The sequence below is a fragment of the Manis javanica genome, chromosome 1 (assembly GCF_040802235.1).
Source record: "Manis javanica isolate MJ-LG chromosome 1, MJ_LKY, whole genome shotgun sequence".
Taxonomy (NCBI): Eukaryota; Metazoa; Chordata; class Mammalia; order Pholidota; family Manidae; genus Manis; species Manis javanica.
This window is the reverse complement of record NC_133156.1, coordinates 126,335,593-126,357,434: the sequence shown is the minus strand read 5'-3', so window position 1 is coordinate 126,357,434 and position 21,842 is coordinate 126,335,593. Positions and strand designations below refer to the sequence as shown.

Here is a 21,842-nt window from a genome sequence, read left to right as displayed (position 1 = left end):
CAAAGACCTTGTAAAAATAGATGTTATTAACTCCATTTCTAAGATGAGGCAACTCAGGGTCTGTGAGTGGCTTTTCTCAGGTTACTTAACTTCTCCCAAGGGTCTGAATTTGACATGCAACTCAAGTCTTCTGAATCCCAGCCCACTGCTCTTTCTTCTGCCACTGAGCTGCCTCTCCAGAGTCATTAGCCACTTCAGGTCTGCTATGGGGCCTAAACAACAACACCCATGCCAGCAGGGCCGGCTCAATGTGCACCTGTGGCCTGCCAGGCGCTTTACGTGTAGTATCTCATTTAGGACTCCCCACAAGGCGATGATGGAGCTCCTGTATCATCATCCCTCATAAACCAGAGCCACACAAAGGCAAGTTCCCCGAGGTCAGGCCAGTAAGGGGAGGACTTGGGATTTGAACCCCGGTTAGTGTGACTTCAGAGCTCTCTCACTCTTAACCACTACCAAGTCTATCGGGTCTGTCACCAAGTGACATTTCCTGGGGGCAGTGTTCAAAGGACTTTGGACTTGTGTGCTGTCGCTGTGCGGCCGTGAGAAGCAGACAGCAGCAGGAGGCTGTCGCTGCCTCCCTGACCTCTCCCCAGAAGGAAGCCGGCTGTAAGCGGGCAGCCGGATGGCCTATGCTACTAACCTGCCGAGGCTCATTAAAGTCTCAGGCTTCTGTGATCTCATTCGGATCTGTGAGAAAGGGTCATAATCACTGCCTTTGTGTCCCAATTCATGTTTTGCTTCAGGGTCAATCTATGCTCTCTGATTTTCTTTGCTTCCTGCTTTAAGACTTTTAACAAATATGGTAATAACAAAACACACATTCTGGGGACTGACCCTTAGAAGCATCCTGGGACTGTTTTTGGAAGTATAATTATTACTTTGAAGTCTATTCTTTTGAATGTATCCAGCTTTAGAGCCTTTTACCTTAAGAAATGCTTTTAGGCTACAGAAAACAAGGCTCAATATTTCCAGAAATATTGAAGAGGGAGTGTTTTTTCATCTTGACGTGTGCACCAATGCTTTTAATGTTAGTGGGATTATTTTATTTTCTCTGTTGGCTGCCACCTCTCTCGACGAAAGCTCCAAGTTTGTCTTGCTGTCTCTCCCAGACTCCTGGCAACCGCTGAGGTCTGGGACCTCCATCTGCTACTGGACACCTGACTTTAGGCAGCAACACAATGTCTTGAAGCCTTTGTTTTGTTTAGGTTCTTTTCAATCATAAAATGAGGATAATAATTACCCTTTCTACCTCTCAGATTGTTAAGATCTAATGAGATATTGCATGTTAAAGTGCTCTGAAAACCATGCATTGCCAAAAAAATGTAAAATTACCACTGTAGTCCTAAGTGAGGACTTCTGTTAAAGGGCATGTGCTTAAGGGATGTACCAGCATTAATTACAAAGGCACGTGGACCTGCAGCCTAATTATCTAGAAGAGGAGAAAATTCTGTAACTCAGTCATTTTGCATACCTGTCTTGAATTACAGGCATTGATTTTGCAACTGAGCTTTTGATGACAAGCATTTTTATCCAGATCATCACGATCAGTCTGCAGAAATATGGGAAGAATGGGGTTTTGAGGGCAGCTTCCTTTACAGTGCCATTTTTCATTCTCAGAACAGAGGGTGGCAAACTATAGCCAGCCGACCAAATCCAGGCCAAGAGCTGTTCCTACACATCCCACCAGCTGAGTGGTTTTTACAATTTTAAACAACTGGGAAAAAGAATCAAAAGAATATTTTGTGCCATATGAAAATCATATGGGATTCAGATTTCAGCGTTTATGACGTCTTGAATTTTACCAATAAAAAATTTGTGAAAATGCGTTTTCTCTTGTTCTGTAAGTACATTACTTTCTTGATTTTTGCCTGTTGCCTCACAAAGCCTAAATTATGTACTATCTGGCCCTTTACACAAAAAGTTTGCTGAACCCTGTCTTGAAGTTCATTTTGCACTTGAAGCCAAGGCACTCCAAGGGCCTCACCAAGGTACATGCTGCTGTGCCACGCAGAGACTCATGGGGCTGAGCCTGAACGGGAGGCATGTTCTATATTCCGAGAAGCTGAGGCTGGGGCATGGCAAGGGCAGAGGGGTCCACGGAGGACTCAGGATGGCAATGGCCAAAAAAAGGCAATGTGACAAAGAGGAGGGGAGGTATAAAAAGCCAGCTGTGGAAAAAACCAGCTCCCTAGTCCCTTTGGCAACGTGACCCAGGTACGGAGAGCTAATCATGTGTGTGTGGTCTCAGTTCTCTCCCCACGGGCAGTGGGCTCAACACTGTTCTGCTCTCCCCCACCACTGAGCTGCCTCGCACCGGACAGAAGGGAGTCTGCAATGCCAAACGCGATGCGCTTGCTGCCCCCAGTGCCCCCTCCCGTGCCTCCTCGGCTCAGCTGCCCATCCTCCTCCCTGACGACCCTGTGGCTCCCGGTCCGAATCCACGGGCCCCATCAGTCTTCCCTCCCCTGCAGGCCTTTGGTTTCTCTCCCTCCCTGTGCCACGTAGCATTGTCCACCAATCTCACAGCCCCACACTCACCTCTTCACCCTTCCTTGAGGTTTAGCAGCAAGCCCTCCCCGGCCAAGGGCTCGTCAGTATGACCTGAGACCCCGCCCAGAGCCCTGGGTGATGTGCCGGGCCGTGGGCACCCACTGGCTGTTTGAAATTACCAGCCGGTGCTGCTGTCTCTACGGACTTCTCACACAGGCAAAGACGGAGACTTGGCTGAGGAAAATGGAGCCAGGCCCATGCCAGAGGAGATGAACAATCAGAGCAAGAGGAATATTTTTCCTGACACCTGCCAAGACCCAGTGCATGGAGCCGAGGTCTGGGAAACCTGGAAAGGTGGCCTCAGAAGTAACTGACTGGCCAGGCTGCACAAAAGCCAAAGTGCTGCAGCTCTGGCACCCGCACACCGAGGCTGTCCGGTCATCGTCAGGGTTTTCTCTAGCCGGCTTCACAGTTGTTAGGTATGTTGTGCAATGCTACATCAATTAAGCTGCTTAATGTAGCTTTGCTAAGAGTGACTGACCCGGGAGCCTGAGGAAGTGGAAGGCGATGTACAAACCTCCAGGACTCAGTGCATTTAACGACCGGGGAAAACTCATCAGCGCCCCCCTCTGATGAAGGGGGAAACCTCCAGGGGGACCGGGGAGGCCCACTGAGCCACCTGTGGAAGCAAGGACAGACCATCACTGAAGACTTTCCAACAAGTGCCCTCCCGGGAACACTCTCCCAGAAGAAAATGAAAGCTTATTTTACCACCAACTCCTTTAAGCAGAAATGAAGTCTTAGTGAGTAAAATAACCCTGATTAGCACAGCACTACACAGATGTCTCAAGGGTCTGATTTTGCAGCCCCTCTAGACCTTCTCTTCAGGCAGTTAAGCATTCAAAAGAAAATCCCTTCTCTTTATGTGGCTTCATCAGCTGCGTCATTTTGTGAAACAATTTTTAAAAGATGAAACACAATAACCACCCCCCCACACACACTTGAGTTTCTCTTATCTGCAGTGCCTCTTGAAATTTCCAACTAATCTTTAATATGCTTAATTTCTCCTGACCCCCAAACCTTAAATTAAAAAAAAGGGGGGGGGGGGAAGGGGGTGACCAACCGTCCCTTGCATTACTCAGCAAGAGTGTGTGATTTGTAAGACTCTAAAATACCTTCCAGCCCTGCTTATTTTGACAAAACTACTTAACACTTCAAGCGATGAACTACAGTATAAAAGTATAATCTGCAGAGAAAACTTTAATCCTCTCCAGTAACCTATCTGAATCTCCTCAAACACATTTCAGTGTGTAGGCCTAGAGAATTAAGTCAATTATTTGATTTGAGAAGAAAGGCAATTAGGGCTCTCTCTTGATCTTCCTGGTTGAATTGTAGTCAGGGGCAGCCACCGCCCTCCACAGTTCCACCTGAGACCCCTGAGTTTCCCCGAGGTGAGGATTAGAGCTGCCAGTTTAGGGTCTTGCTGCACTTTCATTATGAGGTGTTTTATCTGGGAGTTTCCAACTGTAATGAGCTAATATTCAGCATACAAATGATTAGCTGATTGTGGGGTTTTGTTTTTTTTTAAAATTTCATTGAATGCTTCTTCCTTCATTGGACAAATATTTCAGCAGAAATAGAAGAAAACCTTCAGAAGCAGACATTTGGGTGATGAGATGACTGTGTTCATTCACCACTGGGTTATTGGCAGAGATATGACAAGGATCTCCTCAAAAAGAAGTCTCTCCTTTTCTTATATTTTCAAGGCCATTGATGAATCCAGGATTCTTTCCTTCTAGTCCTGCTATCTGTGGAGAGGACGGATGCCAAGACCACCTTTTCTTACAAGCACCACCTTACATTTTTGATTAACAAATGAAGAAACCCTAGAGAGGTCTTCTCTCATTCCTTTCTCGTGTGTGTGTGTGTGTGTGTGTGTGTGTGTGTGTGTGTGTGTGTGTGTCTGCAAACACATGTACCTTGAGGATGTATGTGACAGTGTTGTCTATGACAGCAACAAATTGCTTACAACCTATGTATCTTTAATTAGTCAATAAATTACAGTATATCTATAATTGGTCTATAAGATATGTATTAATATGCAGCCATGAATGCAAAGGGAAATGTGGATTCAATACTGAGACATATGCATGATAGTAATTAATAAAAAAGAAAGCACACACACACTGCATGTACAGTTAAGGGGCAGTGAGTTGCCTCTGTGTATGTTATATACGCATAGAAGCTCTGACAATATAAGAAAATCTCTGTGTGACACGATCATGGATGGTTTGTTTTTCTCTTCTATTTCCAAAGTAACATTTGTTTCTTTCTCCTGCTAATAAAAGCAATATTCTCCAGATTTTCAACAATGTGTATGAAACATGCAATAGTTACATAAATAAGAAACCCTCCAGATACCTGCATGCCTCACTCCCTTTCCTCTTTTTCAACTGAACTCAAATGATACCATTTTAGGGAGATCTCCCCAACAACCCAATTGGAAACTGCAACCTAACCCACCTCCTTGCTTTATTTTTGGTCATCTATATCACCACGTGATGTAACTTACGTCCTACTTCTGTGTCTGTTCCCAGTCTTCCTCCGCTAGCACGTGAGCTCTCCAAGGGCAGACAGCTTCACTTTGTTCACTGCAGCAGCCCCAGGGCCTAGCACAATGACTGATGCATAGTACGCACACACTATTTACTTGCTAAAATAATGAATGAAAACACATTCCTTTTACAAAAGAAGTTTTGTCTTTATTAATAAGAAACCAGTGATGTCCAGTTTAAAATAACATTTTTTTAAAAGTCATGTCTTTTTATGTAATGTTAGTCCTTTGTTGCAGGGACCACTTTGAGCTGATGACAGCTATGAACCCTCTTCTTCCTGCTTCCACCCCCTCCCAAAACCCAACATACACAGAAAATCAAATACAGTTTCAGGAGGTTCTGAGACTTCCCTGAAGTCCACGTATATGCTTCTTAAAGGGTCCACTGATTCGACTGTAAGAGCACCTGACTTCAAATGTCATCTGTCTTACAATCACGATTTCTCCACTATTCTAATGATCAAAGAATATTTGTGACTTTACTATCGGTCTTTCCCCCTTCCCATTAGCCAGTTAAACGCTGAAGGGATTCCCTCTGCAATGGCTTCATTGCTCAGTGAGGGTTAAGTTCAACATCTGCAGCTGAGAACACAATGAATATCTAGATGAAAGCTAAAAAATCTAGTTGATAATCCAGAGATTTCAAAAAGAATAGATGTTAACAGAGTGTAGACCAAATATGTGGTAAAGTGTATTTTTTACTTCTCAGCTGAAAATCGAGAGTTACAATCTCAGAGATAGAAAAACTGGATCTATTCCACACAGAATATGCTTTTTGAATTTTATTGTTTAAAGAACAAAATAAAAGGGAATATGCACATCTACCAAAGTGAAGTTTTCCATTAAATAGAAGAGAAACCAAATACTTGGTAATAAAGACTACCCAGCTAAAAACAGCGTATTACATCAGTAAAACAACAATAGTGATTTGACTTTGTGTTTTATTTCAATGGGCACACTTCATTCACTGTCTGCAGGAAAACTAGGCTAGGTCTCAATGGGCAACAGTCACAGTTATTAAGCAAGTAAATACACCACCACTTCCGTGCCCTCCTTTATTTCTTTATGTCTTCAGTCTCATCTGGCTCTTTCTCTTGATGCTCTCTTTCCCACCTCATTTCTTTTAACTCTTGTCTGTATTTCCGTTCAATGAACCGCTTCTGATGGGCCATCTGGGGAAAGTTATCTGACACGAGGAGATATATTTTATACTTAATAAAGGAGAGCCACTAGTGTACAGAATGATGCAAACTGACCACACACACAAATAAACATATGTTCCTACGAAATGTACAAAGTGTACTTTGCAAGGCAAGAGACAAAAAATCATTTGTTTTCTTCCCTTATTCTTTTATTTTTCAGAAACATATTGGAAGCCAGTTTAGCACCCGATTCTAGGTTTCAGTATCTGATATGAACTTGAGTGTAAAAAGCACCAAAAGATACAGAAATGCTAGAACCCAGACATGTAGTTTCAGAATGATTCTGGGTAGACGCTTTAACATAGTTGTCTTAGCAAGAAGTGATTTTTCATGGAGAGATTAAAGGATATAGTAAAATGGAGCCGGGTATTTTTACAAAACTCAAACCAAAAACTTGAAACAAATAATGCTATTAGTATACCATTATTTAGCAAGAATTCAAGTTTCTGAAAAGCACAAAAAGAGATCATATGGACAAATGAAGACTACATTCTAAGTCATTATTTCTGATAATTCTATTTTTAAAGTTTACCATGAGAAGCCTATGGCTATATCAGCAACAGCAACTCAAGTAGTGTAGTTTTATTTGGTTAAAGGAAACATGTCACTCAAGGGTATGGTTTAAGCTGTTTACTTTGATACTTGACCCTGTGCAAGGGTGTTGACACAGTGGAAAGCCTGATTAACCCTTAAAAAGTTTACAGTTCGATTGTCATTTGTGGTACATAACAAGTGTAGCAATGGAGCAAAATATCAAGTAAGGAACAAGAAAAAGTCATGTTACACAGTCAACAAACACATACTTCAACAACATCACTTCAACAAAAGGACGTGCGCCTAACTGAGAGCGACACGGGAAATGACGCTGTTCTGCCTAACCGGCTGTGGGGCTGATACAAAAGAGGTACTAACTACTTCATATAATAAAACATGGAGATTCAGAGAGGCAGGAAAGCATGGCATGTTTGGGGAAAAGCAAGTTTACTTTTTGTCAAGGTTGAACAGTAATAAAAGTAGATATACAGCCTGTTCCTAACTTCCTCCTTCCCCCTTTTATAGTGTCCCATCGTATCTCCAGGTGGGAGAAGGGACAGGAACGAGGTGGTAGGAAAAGTATCTGAAAGGCAAGTGGTCAGTCAGTAAAGATCTTATATATCTGAGAGGCAGTGACTGATTTTAAACAAGAGGAACAGAATGACATCTGCATTTTAGAAATAAAGCAGTAATAAAATCCTATTGCTTCAGTGATAATCAAGTTGGTTCCTTATATATTGTTAAAACACAGGTTGTCAAGTTTTAAATGTACTTTTCAGAAATAAATCCAACAAATCCAAAAAACTTAGCTGTAATACAAGTTTCTATAAAATAAACCTTACTTCCTCTGTAAATTCTACTGTAAAACTTAATTTCCATTGAAAAATATCCCACCACCAGATCCAGCCATTGATAAACCTTTAGAATATATCCTTGCCAGTGTTTTTCCTATGAAGTTTCACTGCACACATACATATACACAATGTAAATTGTGTATGTGTTAAGTACTTAAAATCACTCCCCACCCACCGTTATGTTGGGAGAGTATAGTATAGGTATGTTTTTATGGGTATACTTTTTTTCACTTATTCTAGTATAAGCATTGTCCTCTACCATTCTTGCAAAAATACTACTTTAATGATTACAAAATATTACAACATTTGGATAAATCAAGTGTTGGTTAGCTGCCCACATGCTAAAAACAGCCCTCTCTCCACCTGCTTTTTCAAAATAACATTTTATTAGAACACAGACACAACTGTTTGCCTACTATCCACGTTTATGGGCCATAACAACAGAGTTGAGTAATTATGACAGAGACCATATGGCCAGCAAAGCCTAAAATACTTACTGTATGGCCCTTTACAAAAAATGTTTGTCAACCCCAGGGATACCGTAATTTATTTAAACATTTCCCTACTGTTAAACATGCAGTTTGATTTTTGTTTTTTTTTGGCTACCATAAATCAAGTTATCGGTGTTATCATGCTATGGCCATCTAAGGAGACAACTCCATTATGTCACTCCTGCACACATACATATGCAGTATGTGTGTCGAGGTCAGTCTCAGAATAGGCCCTCTTTCTAGTGCTGTTTATTACTGAAAACAAACCAAAAAACTCCAAAGATAACCCTTAACAATGTTATAGGTGGAAAATGGAATTGCATTTTCATTTCAATGTGACTGTGCTTTCATACATAATGGATGAAAATGTTCCCCAACAGTCACCTTAAACGTTTCCCTGAACACTGGGCCCTGGTAACACTAGCTTCTGCCTCCACTAACTCCTCCTCCTCCCCCGCCCCAGGAAGCTACTGCCTGCTGATTTCCACTTGGCCGTTGGCCCTCTTGCCTCTCCTGGAATCTCCCACAGCTGAGGATCCTGGGCCTCTCTTCACTTAGCTCCCTGCACTTCACTGTCTCCCACATTCAGCTGCTACTTGAAACATAAAGAATTGCACTGTCATGTTTTGCTCACAAGTTCTGCTGTGCAGCACAATACATACCTCAGAAGAAAAACTCCTTGCAGTGAAGCCTTCCATTTACCAAAGACTACACAGAATGTTCATTCAGAGGCAGTAAGTATCTTCCTCTCATACCTCGGTCCTTTCCCTACAGTCAACTACGTGATTGCGGCTTCTTCAACCCAGCTATCCCACACTCGGGACTCTATCCCACAGAACTAAAAGTGCCAAAATATAGACATTTAATTTCGACAGTGATAAAAAAAATCCAGGAACAATGTCCACCATTAAATATGGCACATCAATAGCATGAAATACTATGTAGCCATTAAGAAAGAATGAATTGGAGCCACTGCCTACAGCCTGAAGGGCTGCCGGTGATGACTACTGAGCAAGAAAAGAGAGATACAGAGAAGTATCTAGATATCCCATTTTAGTAAAACAATGGCCCAAAACTAAAAAGAAAAAACCTTCACATGCATAAGATTTTAGAAATATACAGAAACATAAAGAAAGAAATATACTCGGTTATTCACATGGATTACCCAGGCTGAGAGTGGGACTCTAAGCAAAAAAGGAAAATGAAAATCAAAAGGCATTCAAGAATAATATCTTTAAAAATTATAAGCCCATTTTATACATATCTTATGTTCTACTACACTCTGTGTGGAGAATAATGATGAAGAAAAGAAGATCACATTTATCGGTACTTACCATTTTTCTACTTCCCTGTTTTCTTTCCATAAAACACTCATTACATTATGAACATATAATTACAGAAAAAGAGATAGGCTTACATTTTTCAAGTGCATCCATTGCCGCTCCCATTTCTGCTTGCTGAATACTATCAAATAAAATAAAGGCAAGGTATACTTTAATTTTTTTTCAAAAACACAAGGTATTGCTACAAATTATTCAGGCCAATTTTCGTGTTCAGTGTGTAAAATTTTTATCTAATTACTTCTACAGTCACATACTGAATTGCATAGACTGAAATATACAGAAGGGCCTGAAGAAATGTCATTTATTTGCACACTGCCTGTTAAGTTATTTGTCCCACATTTTTAATACTGTAATAAAATGCCTTCCATTTATATTAGGTCTGAAGTATTTCTTACTTAACTTGAACATCCTCAGTGTAAAGTTTAAAGAGGCAAAGAGTAAAAAATCTATGTATAGACAGACTTCCAAGTCACTTCTCAGTTTAAGATAGCAATTGGAGGGTTCAATGAAGTTGGTAATATACATAAATTCTTCTTACCTGAAAATGCTACCATTTCCATAAAGCTCAAGTGAGCAGTGGTAAGAGACCAGATGTCTCTTGAAATACCTGCAGCAGTACTGGGTACTCTGCTGGGTAACTAACACTGGGCAGACCTTCCCTGTGCACAGTAATGTGATTTTCTCAGGGTGGCTGAAGCCCCTTATGCAATGGCATTCACACTGTCCAAGCCAATTCTCAAGTCTGGCGCTGGACTTGGTGGGGACATTAATCCTTAGGATTCACTTTGCTATTACCCTCAAACACTCTATACTCTTAAGTAAAAATGACAGACTGCAGAGTTCGAAAGTACCAACTAGGGACTTCACAGACACACAGAATGTTCATTCGGAGGCAGTAAGTATCTTCCTCTCATACCTCGGTCCTTTCCCACAGCCTATTCTTTCTCCCTTGAAGTAAACAGCCACAGTGTAGGTTCTAGCATGGGATGGCCCCACTGTCTGCAGAGTCCTGAAAGGGAGAAGAAAGCACACTGATTAGAGTGAAGTGTTACTGAACTGTTATTGCTAATGCCTTACTCCAAGTAAAGCCACATACTTACTGCTTAGACAGAAGAAGGTAAAAATAGCAAGAAAATTAAAGAAATTTTGATATGCTAACCTGACAAATATAGAGAGATTTTAAAGAAGGAAATTTTTTAAATGCTACACTGGATTTTTATAAATTTTTTTCCCAAAGCATTATAATAAATAGTATTTGAAGCATAACAGTGAAGTCTAAAATGTTTTTCAAAAATTTCAAAGCATGTATATTCCAAGCATCATACATAAACTCAACAAACTTTCATCAGTGAAAAGTTAACCATTTCAGTCTGTTTGTTGTTTTGCAGTGCTAACCACAGCTAAAAATGATAAATATTTGGGTAATACAACTCAAGCCACATCAGAATGCTTTCACATCCTTTATGGATTCTTTCTAATGTCTCGTATCTTGTCGAAAAGATCAGAAAAGGTATTTAATTTCAGAAACATCTCAGATCATTTCAAAGGTATGCTACAATGCCAAGAATACAACACAACGGCGAAAAAAACAAAGCTCCAGGTACTCTGGATTTTAATGACATGGTGCAGATTTCAAATGCGGTAAAACTGATAACTTCATGGCAAAGGGAAATTAAAAGTAGCCAACAAAGATAATGGAATGAACACAGTCATCTTGAAACAAACTATGTAAAACAACCCCATAATCTTGATAAAAAAAGAAAGCTCATTGTGTACTTTCATTTGGGGGATTTATGAGAACAGAGCAGAATCATTTCCTTTGTGTTTATATACTCCATGGGATGAAAGTACACAGACAGCTTCTTTAAGGCAGCACATATTACAGTAATCATGCCTGAGCTATGAGACGTTTATCCTCTTCATTTTATTTATTGAACCTTAATTATCACTTTGATGAGGAAATAGTTTGAGACTTTCATGTAATACAGCTTGGATATTTATTATGCCTATTAGGCACATACTAAAGTACTATTTCTAAACATTTGGGATTTTTCCCAGTAAGTAAAGGAAGCACTGTTCAGCAGTGACAGCTTCTTGGGACAATTTATACTAGCTTGCTGTGGGGCAACTCAACCCTTGGCCTCAGTTTTTCTTTTAGTGAAAAAGACTACATAATGTATCACTGACTATTAAATAAAAACATATGAGGAATTCAAAATTTCTTCCCACCACTCTGGTATTTAACCTTGAGTATCTGAAGTTTGAAAAAGTCCGTGGGAGGGGGGCTTTCATTCCATATGGAATACTCACACAAATGTGTGTGCTTGCAACCACATGTGTGCATAGATAAGAGGTAAACCAGTAGTGAAAATAGATGTTTAAACATCTGTGTGTGTGTGTGTGTGTGTGTGTGTGTGTGTGTGTGTGTGTGTGTGTGTGTGTGTGTGTGTGCACGCATGCGCACACAGATAGGGGGTAAACCAGCAGTGAAAAGAGATGTTTAAATATCTTTAAAAACACATGTCTACACAATACCTTGAAAGGCAACACACCTATGTGGATAATCTTTCCCTTTTGTAATTCCTCTTGGAACCCACCGTCTGAATCAGTGTATGAGTGTCTCAAGATAGTAACTCTGCTTCTACTTCAGAGTCAAACCTTCAGTTTTTAATTATAACTGGTGTTATGTGTATAGTGACCTGCATTCCTTGTGAATTCCTTTTGGCTACCAAAGGCTAAAGATTTGTCACTAAAGATATTCAAAAGTACACAGCAGCTTTTGACATACATGCCGAGAAGAACAGTTCCAAATATATGAGTTAACACAGCAGCAGTGAAGAACTTCCCTGCTTTTTACAGTGACCATCTGAGAGACAGAGTCTCTCTGTCTGGTTATAGGGATTGAGGCCAACAGCGTTTCAAAGCGGAGCAGAGACACCCAAATATGGTTACAAAAAAGCATACATACGTCAGCCCAGCAGAGGTCCCAAGAAATAAGAAGACAAATATAAAAATATAAATAAAAATTGTTCCATCTGAATATTTCTTATCTTGATTTCCTAACCTTTCCTCCCAGGGAAGAGTTCACAGGGCATTTTAAAGATGGGAGAAAGCACAGATAATCAAACATGACTCACTTACTTAGAGCTAAAAGACTCTCTGAGAGACCCAAGAGTTTCAGTGTTGGGCCCAGAGAAGGGGTTAAGAAGTCTTAATCCAGGGCCCTTGTCACAATTACCCTACAATGATTTCAGTTTTTCCTTCAGACAAATGCAGCATCAATTCCTAGCCCACTGGATCCAGTGACCTGTGAGCAATGAGTACTTACTTGTACAGAGGAATATCTGGTTCTTTTCCTTCTGTCCTAAGTGTCAAACAACACTGCTGAAGCTGGGACTTGGGATCATTCCAATCCTGATTCAAAATGAACTCCTGTGAAAAGTCCCCAAAAGTATTTAGTAATGTGTTCTGGAATTACCAAGCATAAAGCACACAACCAATTTAAATTTTATATGGGCTTACTTTTAATCGTGGAAAGAAACAAACATTCATGAAAGTATGAACATATTCCAAATCCTTATCGATGTACAGTGCTGCAATGAATGCTGGAAAAGAACATTTAAAAATAAACTATAATGCATTGCCATTGACCAGAAAGAATAGTAGGAGACCTAGACTTTTTAAGAAACATTTTAAAAAGATTTTCAATTTTAGGTCCTTTTCATTTTTAGCATTACCATTTCACCTTTCTTCAAACAAGAACTACTTTTTATCACTCACATTAGAAGCAGCAATATAGATGTGTGATTAAGGTGCAAAATCATAGAGTAAAAGGACCAAACTACATTTAGCTAAAGGCTAAATGAATAGTTAGTTAAAATAATACATAAAATGCTGTTGTATAGCAGGGAAAGAATGGTATCTGGGAACATAGCTAGTTTAATGTCAGGTAAATCAAAATAAAACTTGGAGATCAGGTATGACACCAGAATGAGCACATTCTTGGGTTCTCCATTCTCAGCACCAATCTTGAGGTGATCACCCATTTACAAGATCTGTTTTACATTCCAGGAACAGAAATAGGACAATCTGTAGACTCAATCTGCCCAAACAGAGAAAAACATTACTGGGCTTAATGACAATGTAACAGAATCTTCAACTTCGCAAAACAAATGGTGATTCCAAAGGCGACTTCATTAAAAGGTACCCTACCCAAGTAAACAAATGGTAAGTTTTTAACATCAGGAATAAAAAAGCTTTCATTGAGCTAAAAAAGTAATGCCAGTGAGTCTGATCACTCAACTTAATTTTTTGTAATTTTAATCTTTAAGCTGCTTTTCTTTAATAGAAAAAGAAGTAATTTTAAGATCATTAGTCAGATTGCCTTTGCACTTTGTAAATAAGTTGGTTTTGCATGGTAGACTTAAATATTTGTATATAATTCCAATTGTCAAAAATACTGTAACATTGAAAGAAACATTCCAAGGCCAGCAAACAACCTACTTATTTTCAAAAGTATCAGAAACAATAAAATTATGTGTATAATCCTTTAGTTAGCTATAATAGGATTATTTATAATGCTACCACACTATATCCGAAGCTGCAAAAGATAACACTTGTCCATCGAACTTTGAGCTCATTCAAAACAAGGGATATAATACTTTTAGTATCTAGTGAATAAAATGCCCTAGCAGAAAGGCTGTTGGGGGCAAAAAAAGCTATATCTCACTATTACCAATTTTCATATTCTGTTACTGTTTCATACAAAGGGATGTCACAGCTGAAGATGAGGATGCAGGGGTGCAGAGGCAGGGAAGGGGGGACAGTCCACATAAAATTCCCTATTCACATATCTTAATTCCAAATTATTCTCCTTCAAACAAGCTTTGAAGAAAAGCATAAATAAAAATCAAAACAGAAAAAAGGTTTCTTTGGTAATAATGATAATAAAACATAGTAATAATGAGAAGAAGGAAAAATGTTGGTCCGTTTGATCTAAACTTTGAATCTGCAGGTTACAGAAAAGCTTTACTCTGTAGGACTCACATTCCAAAAGGTCTGCCAAAGTCTTGGTCCTCAGGGCCACGGGCCTCTTGGTCTTGTCATTGGTGATGGCATATTCCTGCATGCCCAGCTCCTCCGCTACCTTGGCCTGAGTTCTATTATTTACCAAGGAGCTTCGTAATAGCTGGCAAAAAGGAAATGAGGTATATTTAGAAAACCATTTCACTTGTGGTCTCTCTCTTGCTCTTGTGTTGGGCCCAAACAGTCTGAGGCCATCTCACTGACAGGATATCAAGCTAAGTGACAAGTCCTCAGAAACTAGCCCCAGACAGCTGTGACGGTCTCCACACACTTGTAGCTTCAGTAACCTACTCTGCTCCTGGTCTTAACTAACTGACCTTAAATAGTTCAATTAGTTGTTTGGTAGCAGTTAGCACTATTGGGAAGGCTCCTGTACAATAAAGGTCACAGCTTCCATTAAAGTTTAATCATACTAAATATGAAGGAGCATTAAAAATTTTTAAATCAACTTTATTGAAGAATAATTTACAGAAAATAAAATGCATCCATTTTAAGTACAGTTTGATGAGTCTTAAACCTGTTATATTCGTACCACCCTAAACAAGTTCCTTGCACCCACTTTGCAATCAATCAATCTGACCCACCTCCCTCCAGACAAACTTGACCTGCTTTCTGCAAGTGCACATTAGTTTTAAAAGAGCTTTTTTTTAAGTATAAAATAAGCTTCAAGTTTCATGGCATTCATGCTCATTTTGATATTATAGGATTTGAGGAAATAATGTTTCAGTAAGTATTATTTCAAATATTTAAATTATTTATTTACACTTTTACTTTTACTATTAGTTAAAAAATGTTTACTATATATCCTGGGTCACAGTTTTTTAAACTGAAACCCTTCATCTTTAATCATATTGAAATGTAACTTTCATATTTGAACTTCAGGAATTCAAAACAAAAATTTCTGCTAGGAATTTAGTCAGCTAAGAGTCCTACAGGGACAATTCAAATGGTATAGCATGAAACAATGCATGAAAATTATGCAACCAATCCATCATAAAGGTGCCCATAAAATAAGCATGGTTAGCAATCTAGTGCTTACTAACACACATTGGGGAAGGTGGGTAAGGGGGCCAGGGGAAAGGTAGATACCAAGATGAGAACTCACCAAACTAAAGCTAGAAGCAGTTACCCCCACTCTCTAAGATTTGGGGGGAAAAAATGTACCTAAAACTAGAACTTCTCTTAAAACAGATATAACAAATTCTTGGTCCTTTACACAACTGCGTCCTGCTAAGGAACATCCGTGACACCAGGGCCAGGGAGAAGGAAGCAGCTGTGAGTTGTGCTGGTATTATATACCCCCTGCCGCTCCACACCCCACTTTGTTTATTAGATGCAAGTTTTATGCTCTCTGGCTCCATACTGTCAACTGAGCTTATGAAGATCAAGATTTATTCTCAATGCCTGAGATTGCATCCTTGACAACAGATAAATAAGAAACAATATGTTCTTAATTTGTCTGACAATGATTCATGAAGCAGAAATACAACTTGATCTTCATAAGCCATGCTTGCTGTTGAGTTACAGACTATTATTCTTTGCTTGTCTCTGCTCCCTTCCGCCTCCTATTTCTCCAAATCTTTCTTCAATATAGCATTTCATTAAAATTAATATCCACAGAGAAACTCAAAATTAAAAAGGCCTAGCACATAATATTAATAGAAGACCCAACCAACAGGGAGCCCATCGGTCTTGTACTTACAGAATAATTGACCCGAAGGGAGATATCTTTCTCAGTTTGGATTTCTAGTGGGTGTGGCTGGGGGGTCTCAAAGTAGAGGCCATGGGGGAACAGGAGGACTGTTTTTAGAATATGACTATGCTAAGCAAGTTAGGGTCTCTATCAATATATGCATTTGGTGAGAAGAAAATACTGTAATTTAGGTTGTATATATGGAGATCTCACACTTCACAATCAATAAGCTTGACGTGTACATGAACACACACAGACCATGATACATGACTGGTAACTGGGCCCCAGCTGCCACCTTCGAGCATGAAGTGTTGCACTGTAATGTTGTCTGACAGGGAAGGAGGAAAGCAGTAAGGATGGAAATAGAAATGCTTCCAGTCTTATTTAAGATACACCTTGAGAGGTCTTAAAACAGCAGGGTGGCCAGAAGAAAGTGATCTTTAAGTTCTTGCCAAAACTCAGTGCTTGAACCAAAAGTCAGTGGGGGGAGAAGGAAGCTAAAAATCGGTATTTTTAGAGTCAGTTTAGATTTAGAAATGAGTTGAAAAGACAAAGTCCAAACAAGTAAGTCCAAATGGTAGTTTTTTAAATGACAACTTCCATCCTTGGCCTTTGCTGAACTCTACTCCAGAGTGCATCATGCTGTGTGCAAGGGGGATCAAGGGGGGATCAAGGCAAAAAGTGACCTGAAGCTTGGGCAGCCACACGTAACAGCTGGGGAGACCAACTCTATGCCAGGCCATGCTGCTGGCTGAAGGGCCCGCAACACCGCCAATTTCCACTGCAATGCATTGTGGGAGCTGCGGTGACACCACAGAGGTCATGGTGCCTGGGGGCTGCTCCCCATGCCAGCCCTCCAGGAAGGCCTCCTGGAGGACCCAACCCCTGAGTAAAAACGGTTCAGAAAAACAAGAACTTTTCAGCTCACTGACTTGGCTATTATACCAGAATCGTAAGGTACTTCTGAGACACTGGTGCTCAGGCCTCTTTCAAGAACCAACAAATTAGAATTTCTGGGTATGTAACTTGGACATGTACATTTAAGAGGAATTCATGTAGGTGGATTCAAATGAATGTAGGGCCAGAACTGAAAAAAAAAATGAGTCTGCCAACGGGAAAACGGGGGGGTGCTAGGGTCTGAACATCTGTGTCTACACCCCTGCCCCAAATTCCTGTATGTTGAAATCCTAGCCCCCAAAGACGGTGGTATTAGGAGGTGGGTGGTGACTAGGTCATGAGAAAGGAGCCCTCATGAATGGGAGTAGTGTCCTTACAGAAGAGACCCCAGAGAGATCTCTAGCCCCCTCTACCATGTGTGGGTACCATGAGAAGTCTGCAGCCCAGGAGAGCATCCTCACCTAACGAGGCTGGTTCTCTGATCTTGGACTTTCAGCCTCCAGAACTATGAGCAATAGATCTCTGCTGTTCCTAAGCCGCCTAGTCTGAGGTATTTTATTCCTGCAGCCCGAACAGACTAAGACAGCGAGAAAGGGTTTTCCAGGAAGAGGACACAGCTCTAGCCAAGGCAAGGGCCATGAACTGGAAAGTCATTCCTGGGTGGGACTGAAGGAGGAGCCAGAGCTGGGGGGAGCTGATGCAGACGAGGATGGCTGGTCTCCCAGCCGAGAGTCATGTGAGTGATGTGAACAAGTCTAATTTCCAGCAAGGGAGAGGAATCCCAAAAGTCATCCAGTGGGAATGGTGGCAAGGTAATTTAATGATTTTTGGAAGACCATTTTGATGGATGGCTTTGAATGTGGGCAAGGCAGGAGGTTGGAAAGCCAGCAGATGTTGATGCTATAAATTACCGTTTTACAAAAAGGAAATAGCTGCTTTCATGTTTTAGTAGAAATCTAGAAACCAAACACTAAGCACTCTCTTGGGCATGAGATAGCTGTTAGACTGCTTTGTAGACAATGCCTTGTATTAGACATATTAGTAAAAGGCAAAAGGCTTGGCCCCAACCCACCTGGGTTCAGGCCACAGCCCACCAGCTTCTGCCTAACTGACCCTGTATGAGTTACTAAATCTATATGAGGTTCAGTTTCCTCATCTATAAAATAGAGAAAGTAGTACCTACCTCACAGGGTTATAATGAGAATCAGAGTGAATGAATATATAGTAAGTACAATGACTGGAGCACAGTGAACAAACAAGAAATGTACTGTTACTGTTATCCATAATGGCGTCATCATTATTAGGCAAAATATGCTTGCACTTTGGTTACAAGGAAAAGGTTATTGAAAATTCTAGGAATTCCTCTGGACCTGTCTTCAAGGCAGAATGTTCTGGATACCTGTCCACTCATTGTCTACAAAGCTCTCCATTTTACCCAGTACTAGGCTGTTCTTAATGACTTTAACACCTCCCTAAAAGGAAAAATTTAATTTACAATCTCCAGAAAAAGTGAAGAAAACTGTAGTTAGGATTTTCTATAAAGCTGAGAAAAGGACTGTGGAGACCCTGATGCAATGGCAAGGACTGATATAAGTATCACGAATCTCAAATTCTGATTCTGAGAATCCACGATGTTTTCTATTATCTTGGCACAGCAGTCTTTCATAATTAGAAAAAGGTTTACTGGTTTAAAACAAACAAAGATATTGGCATTCTTCCTTCAACTTCTGTATTACTGACTCCTGATTCTAAAGAGGAAATGCGGCTGTGGGATATAAGCTACCAAAGAGGGCCACCTAGTGTAAAGTACGTAGATAGTGATTTATTATATTAAGGGCTTTAACATAAGAGCTTGGGGTGGAAGCAGAATACCTTATTAAAAGTGACAGTGATGTGCCACACAGCTCTATTATACCACAAGTGGTGGCCAGATGGTCTCCATTTCCTATGCTAACTAAAGAAAAGACACACAAATGTTAACAGGCGAAATGCAGGTCAGACAGAGCCAAATTATGTCAGTGACAGAAAGTCTCAAACAGGAGGCTGTGGAATCTTCCTTTCAAAGAGATCTTATAGATAGACACCCGTTTGTTTGAACGGTCTACGCTGTCTCGAAGCAGCAGGGAGGGATTTGATCACTGCTTCTCAAACTTTTTATTTGTAATCCTTGCTTCCTCATTATCCCAAATTCGTTCCTTTTTAAACAAACACAAATTTCTGCAAATGTACCTTGCTGGGGCTCACCACTAATGGGCACAGTGCCTTGCACGGAGTAGGCATGACATTAGTGACTATTTTGAGCTTGGCAGAACATAGTTAGAGGCTGAGAGAAGAATAACATAGAGGAGGTAACTCATATGCAAGTTAAAACTTGCAAGTATGACAAGACAGGCATTCTGGTGTGAGCAAATGCTCTCTGGACTCTCCCTATTTACCCTGAGTAGGTTCTACCTTAAAACACAAAAACTTTAGTCTATGAAACAGAACAACTCCCCCACACAGCCCAACACAAGCCATCATTCTAGAAGAATTATATAAGCCTGACACTCCTTCCCACGTAGGCCTTTTACATAATTATAGAATAAACAACTTATAGAACACTGTTTTTCCCTATCAGCATTCAAAACTCAAAAACAACGATTTCATTTGCTCAAATGTCTTTACTCTCTGTTAAAACAGGTATATAAAGGAATGGCTCAAAGTTAACTAATTCCTTCCAGTGTGAATCAATGTAGCTGTGTGTTCTTTAATAACAATAATAATTTGCCACACCATGCCCACATATAAATGCAACAGCAATAAGTAATCCTCCATAAATTTTAAACTATTTTTAATCTTCAGACATTCATAAATAAGTTTCAGCTTCTTACCTTATACACAAAACAACAGGCTACTTGTCTCCAATGCTACTTCCGCTTTCCTCTCTATATGACATAGCTGCCTGCAAAACTCGCTCTTATTTATTTATCAAATATGTTTTGAGAGCCTGCCATATGCCAGGCACTGCTGGGCATACAGAGATGGTGATAAATAAAAACATCTCACAGAGCTTCTGGGCTAGTAGGGTAGGCAAACTGAAATAAATGCCAGGAAGAAAAAGAAAATGGAATTTGGCTGTGGGGCTATCAGAGAAAGTTTTCCTAACATCCACAAGTCACGTCAGAACTGATAGCTAATGGATGAGTAGGAGATACCAGGTAGATGAGAGTAAGGGCTGGAAGCAGAAATGGTATCCAGGTAGAACACCACCAGGTACAGAGCCGATGGCAGGAAAGGACTCAGTGGAACGCAACACAGCCAGTGTAGAGGTGGAGTAAGAAGACCATGTGAGACGAGGTCAGGGAGATGGGCAGGCCAGACCACCCAGGGCACCTTGCTTGTTCTTCAGTTGCTGTCCGAAGAACAAATGAAGAGCATCAGACAGGGGTATGATGATCATTCATTAAGCGTATTGCTGAGCACTGACATGCCACGCTTCTCTAAGGACCCAGGGAATCAGGAATGAAGAAAACAGACAAAAACCTTTGTCCTCATAGAGCTTACACTCTGGTGAGAGCAGACAGAGAGTACACAATAAAATATACAGTATGTGCTAAGGAGAAAATGGAGATAAGGTTCCAGGATAGGGACAGGGGTCTGGGACATGAGGAGGAAGTCACTATTTAAGCACAAGAGGTTAAGGAAGGTCTCACGGATGACATGTGCACAAAGACCTGAAGGAGGTGAGGGACTGGGCCACAGCATGTGCAACGGTCCCAAGGCACAGGCTTGTTTAGTGTCCTGTAGGAATTATCCAGAAGCCAAAGTGAAGAGTCTAGTAGACAAAGTCAGAGAGAGCAGCAGAAAGGCAGGCCATACAGGGTCTCACTAGTAACAATACAGTCTTTTACCCTTGAGATGGGAAATCTTGGGAAGGTCTTCACAGAGAGCATTGTAATCCAACTTCCCTTTAAAAGCTATCCCTCTAGATGATGTGCTACACAGAGGCTGAGGGCTGGAGGGATGGACCAGTTGGGAGGCCATAGCTATAATTTAGGGGAAAGTTAATAGTGGCCTGGACCTGGGTGGTAACAATGAAGCTGGTAAAAGGAAGTCACATTCCCGGCAAACTTTCAAAGAAAAATCACCAAGATATGCTAGTGGCCAGGATATGCAGTATGAGAAGAAGAGCAGAATTAAGTATGACTCCAGGGTTTTCAGCCTAAGCATCTATAAGAATGGAATGATTGTTAGTAATACGGAGAACACCTAGAGAAAAGCAAGTTTTGGGGTGAAAATCAGTTTTGTTGTGGATGTGTTAGGTTTGGGATGCCTAAGAGAAATCCAGCTAGGGTTTCCAGTATATCTATATGTGTAGATATTGGAGTAGAGCTATAAATCTATGGATATGAGCCTGGTACTAGGGGGTGAAGTGAAGGCTCAAGACATAAATTAGGAAGGAATGCTCAGATGTATTCAAAGCCATGAGACCCCTCATGGAGAAGAAGTCAACAGAAAGATAAGATGTCTGGGAACTGGGCATTCCAACACTAAGAGGTTGGGGAGATGAAGAGGAAGAACCCAGTGACTGAAGGTGAATGACTGCTGTGGTCATAGGAGGTTTGCTGTGAAAAGACTGCTTGCTGGCTGGAGCTTG

At 40.6% G+C, this 21,842-nt stretch overlaps 1 protein-coding gene across 5 annotated transcripts in view; it reads right to left on the bottom strand.

Moving 5' to 3' along the window:
• Window positions 1-5,233: 5,233 nt before the first annotated feature.
• The window catches only part of DROSHA (drosha ribonuclease III), a 119,041-nt gene continuing 102,432 nt past the window's right edge, over window positions 5,234-21,842 (bottom strand). For all 5 annotated transcript variants that reach the window (XM_073237518.1, XM_073237513.1, XM_073237520.1 and 2 more), the window contains 6 exons: window positions 14,578-14,719; window positions 13,054-13,136; window positions 12,860-12,963; window positions 10,448-10,540; window positions 9,606-9,652; window positions 5,234-6,293 (listed from right to left, as the gene is read on the bottom strand). In XM_073237518.1, coding sequence (XP_073093619.1) covers window positions 6,163-6,293; window positions 9,606-9,652; window positions 10,448-10,540; window positions 12,860-12,963; window positions 13,054-13,136; window positions 14,578-14,719 — 600 coding nt within the window. In that variant the 3' untranslated portion in view covers window positions 5,234-6,162. The remainder of the gene's footprint in view (window positions 6,294-9,605; window positions 9,653-10,447; window positions 10,541-12,859; window positions 12,964-13,053; window positions 13,137-14,577; window positions 14,720-21,842) is intronic.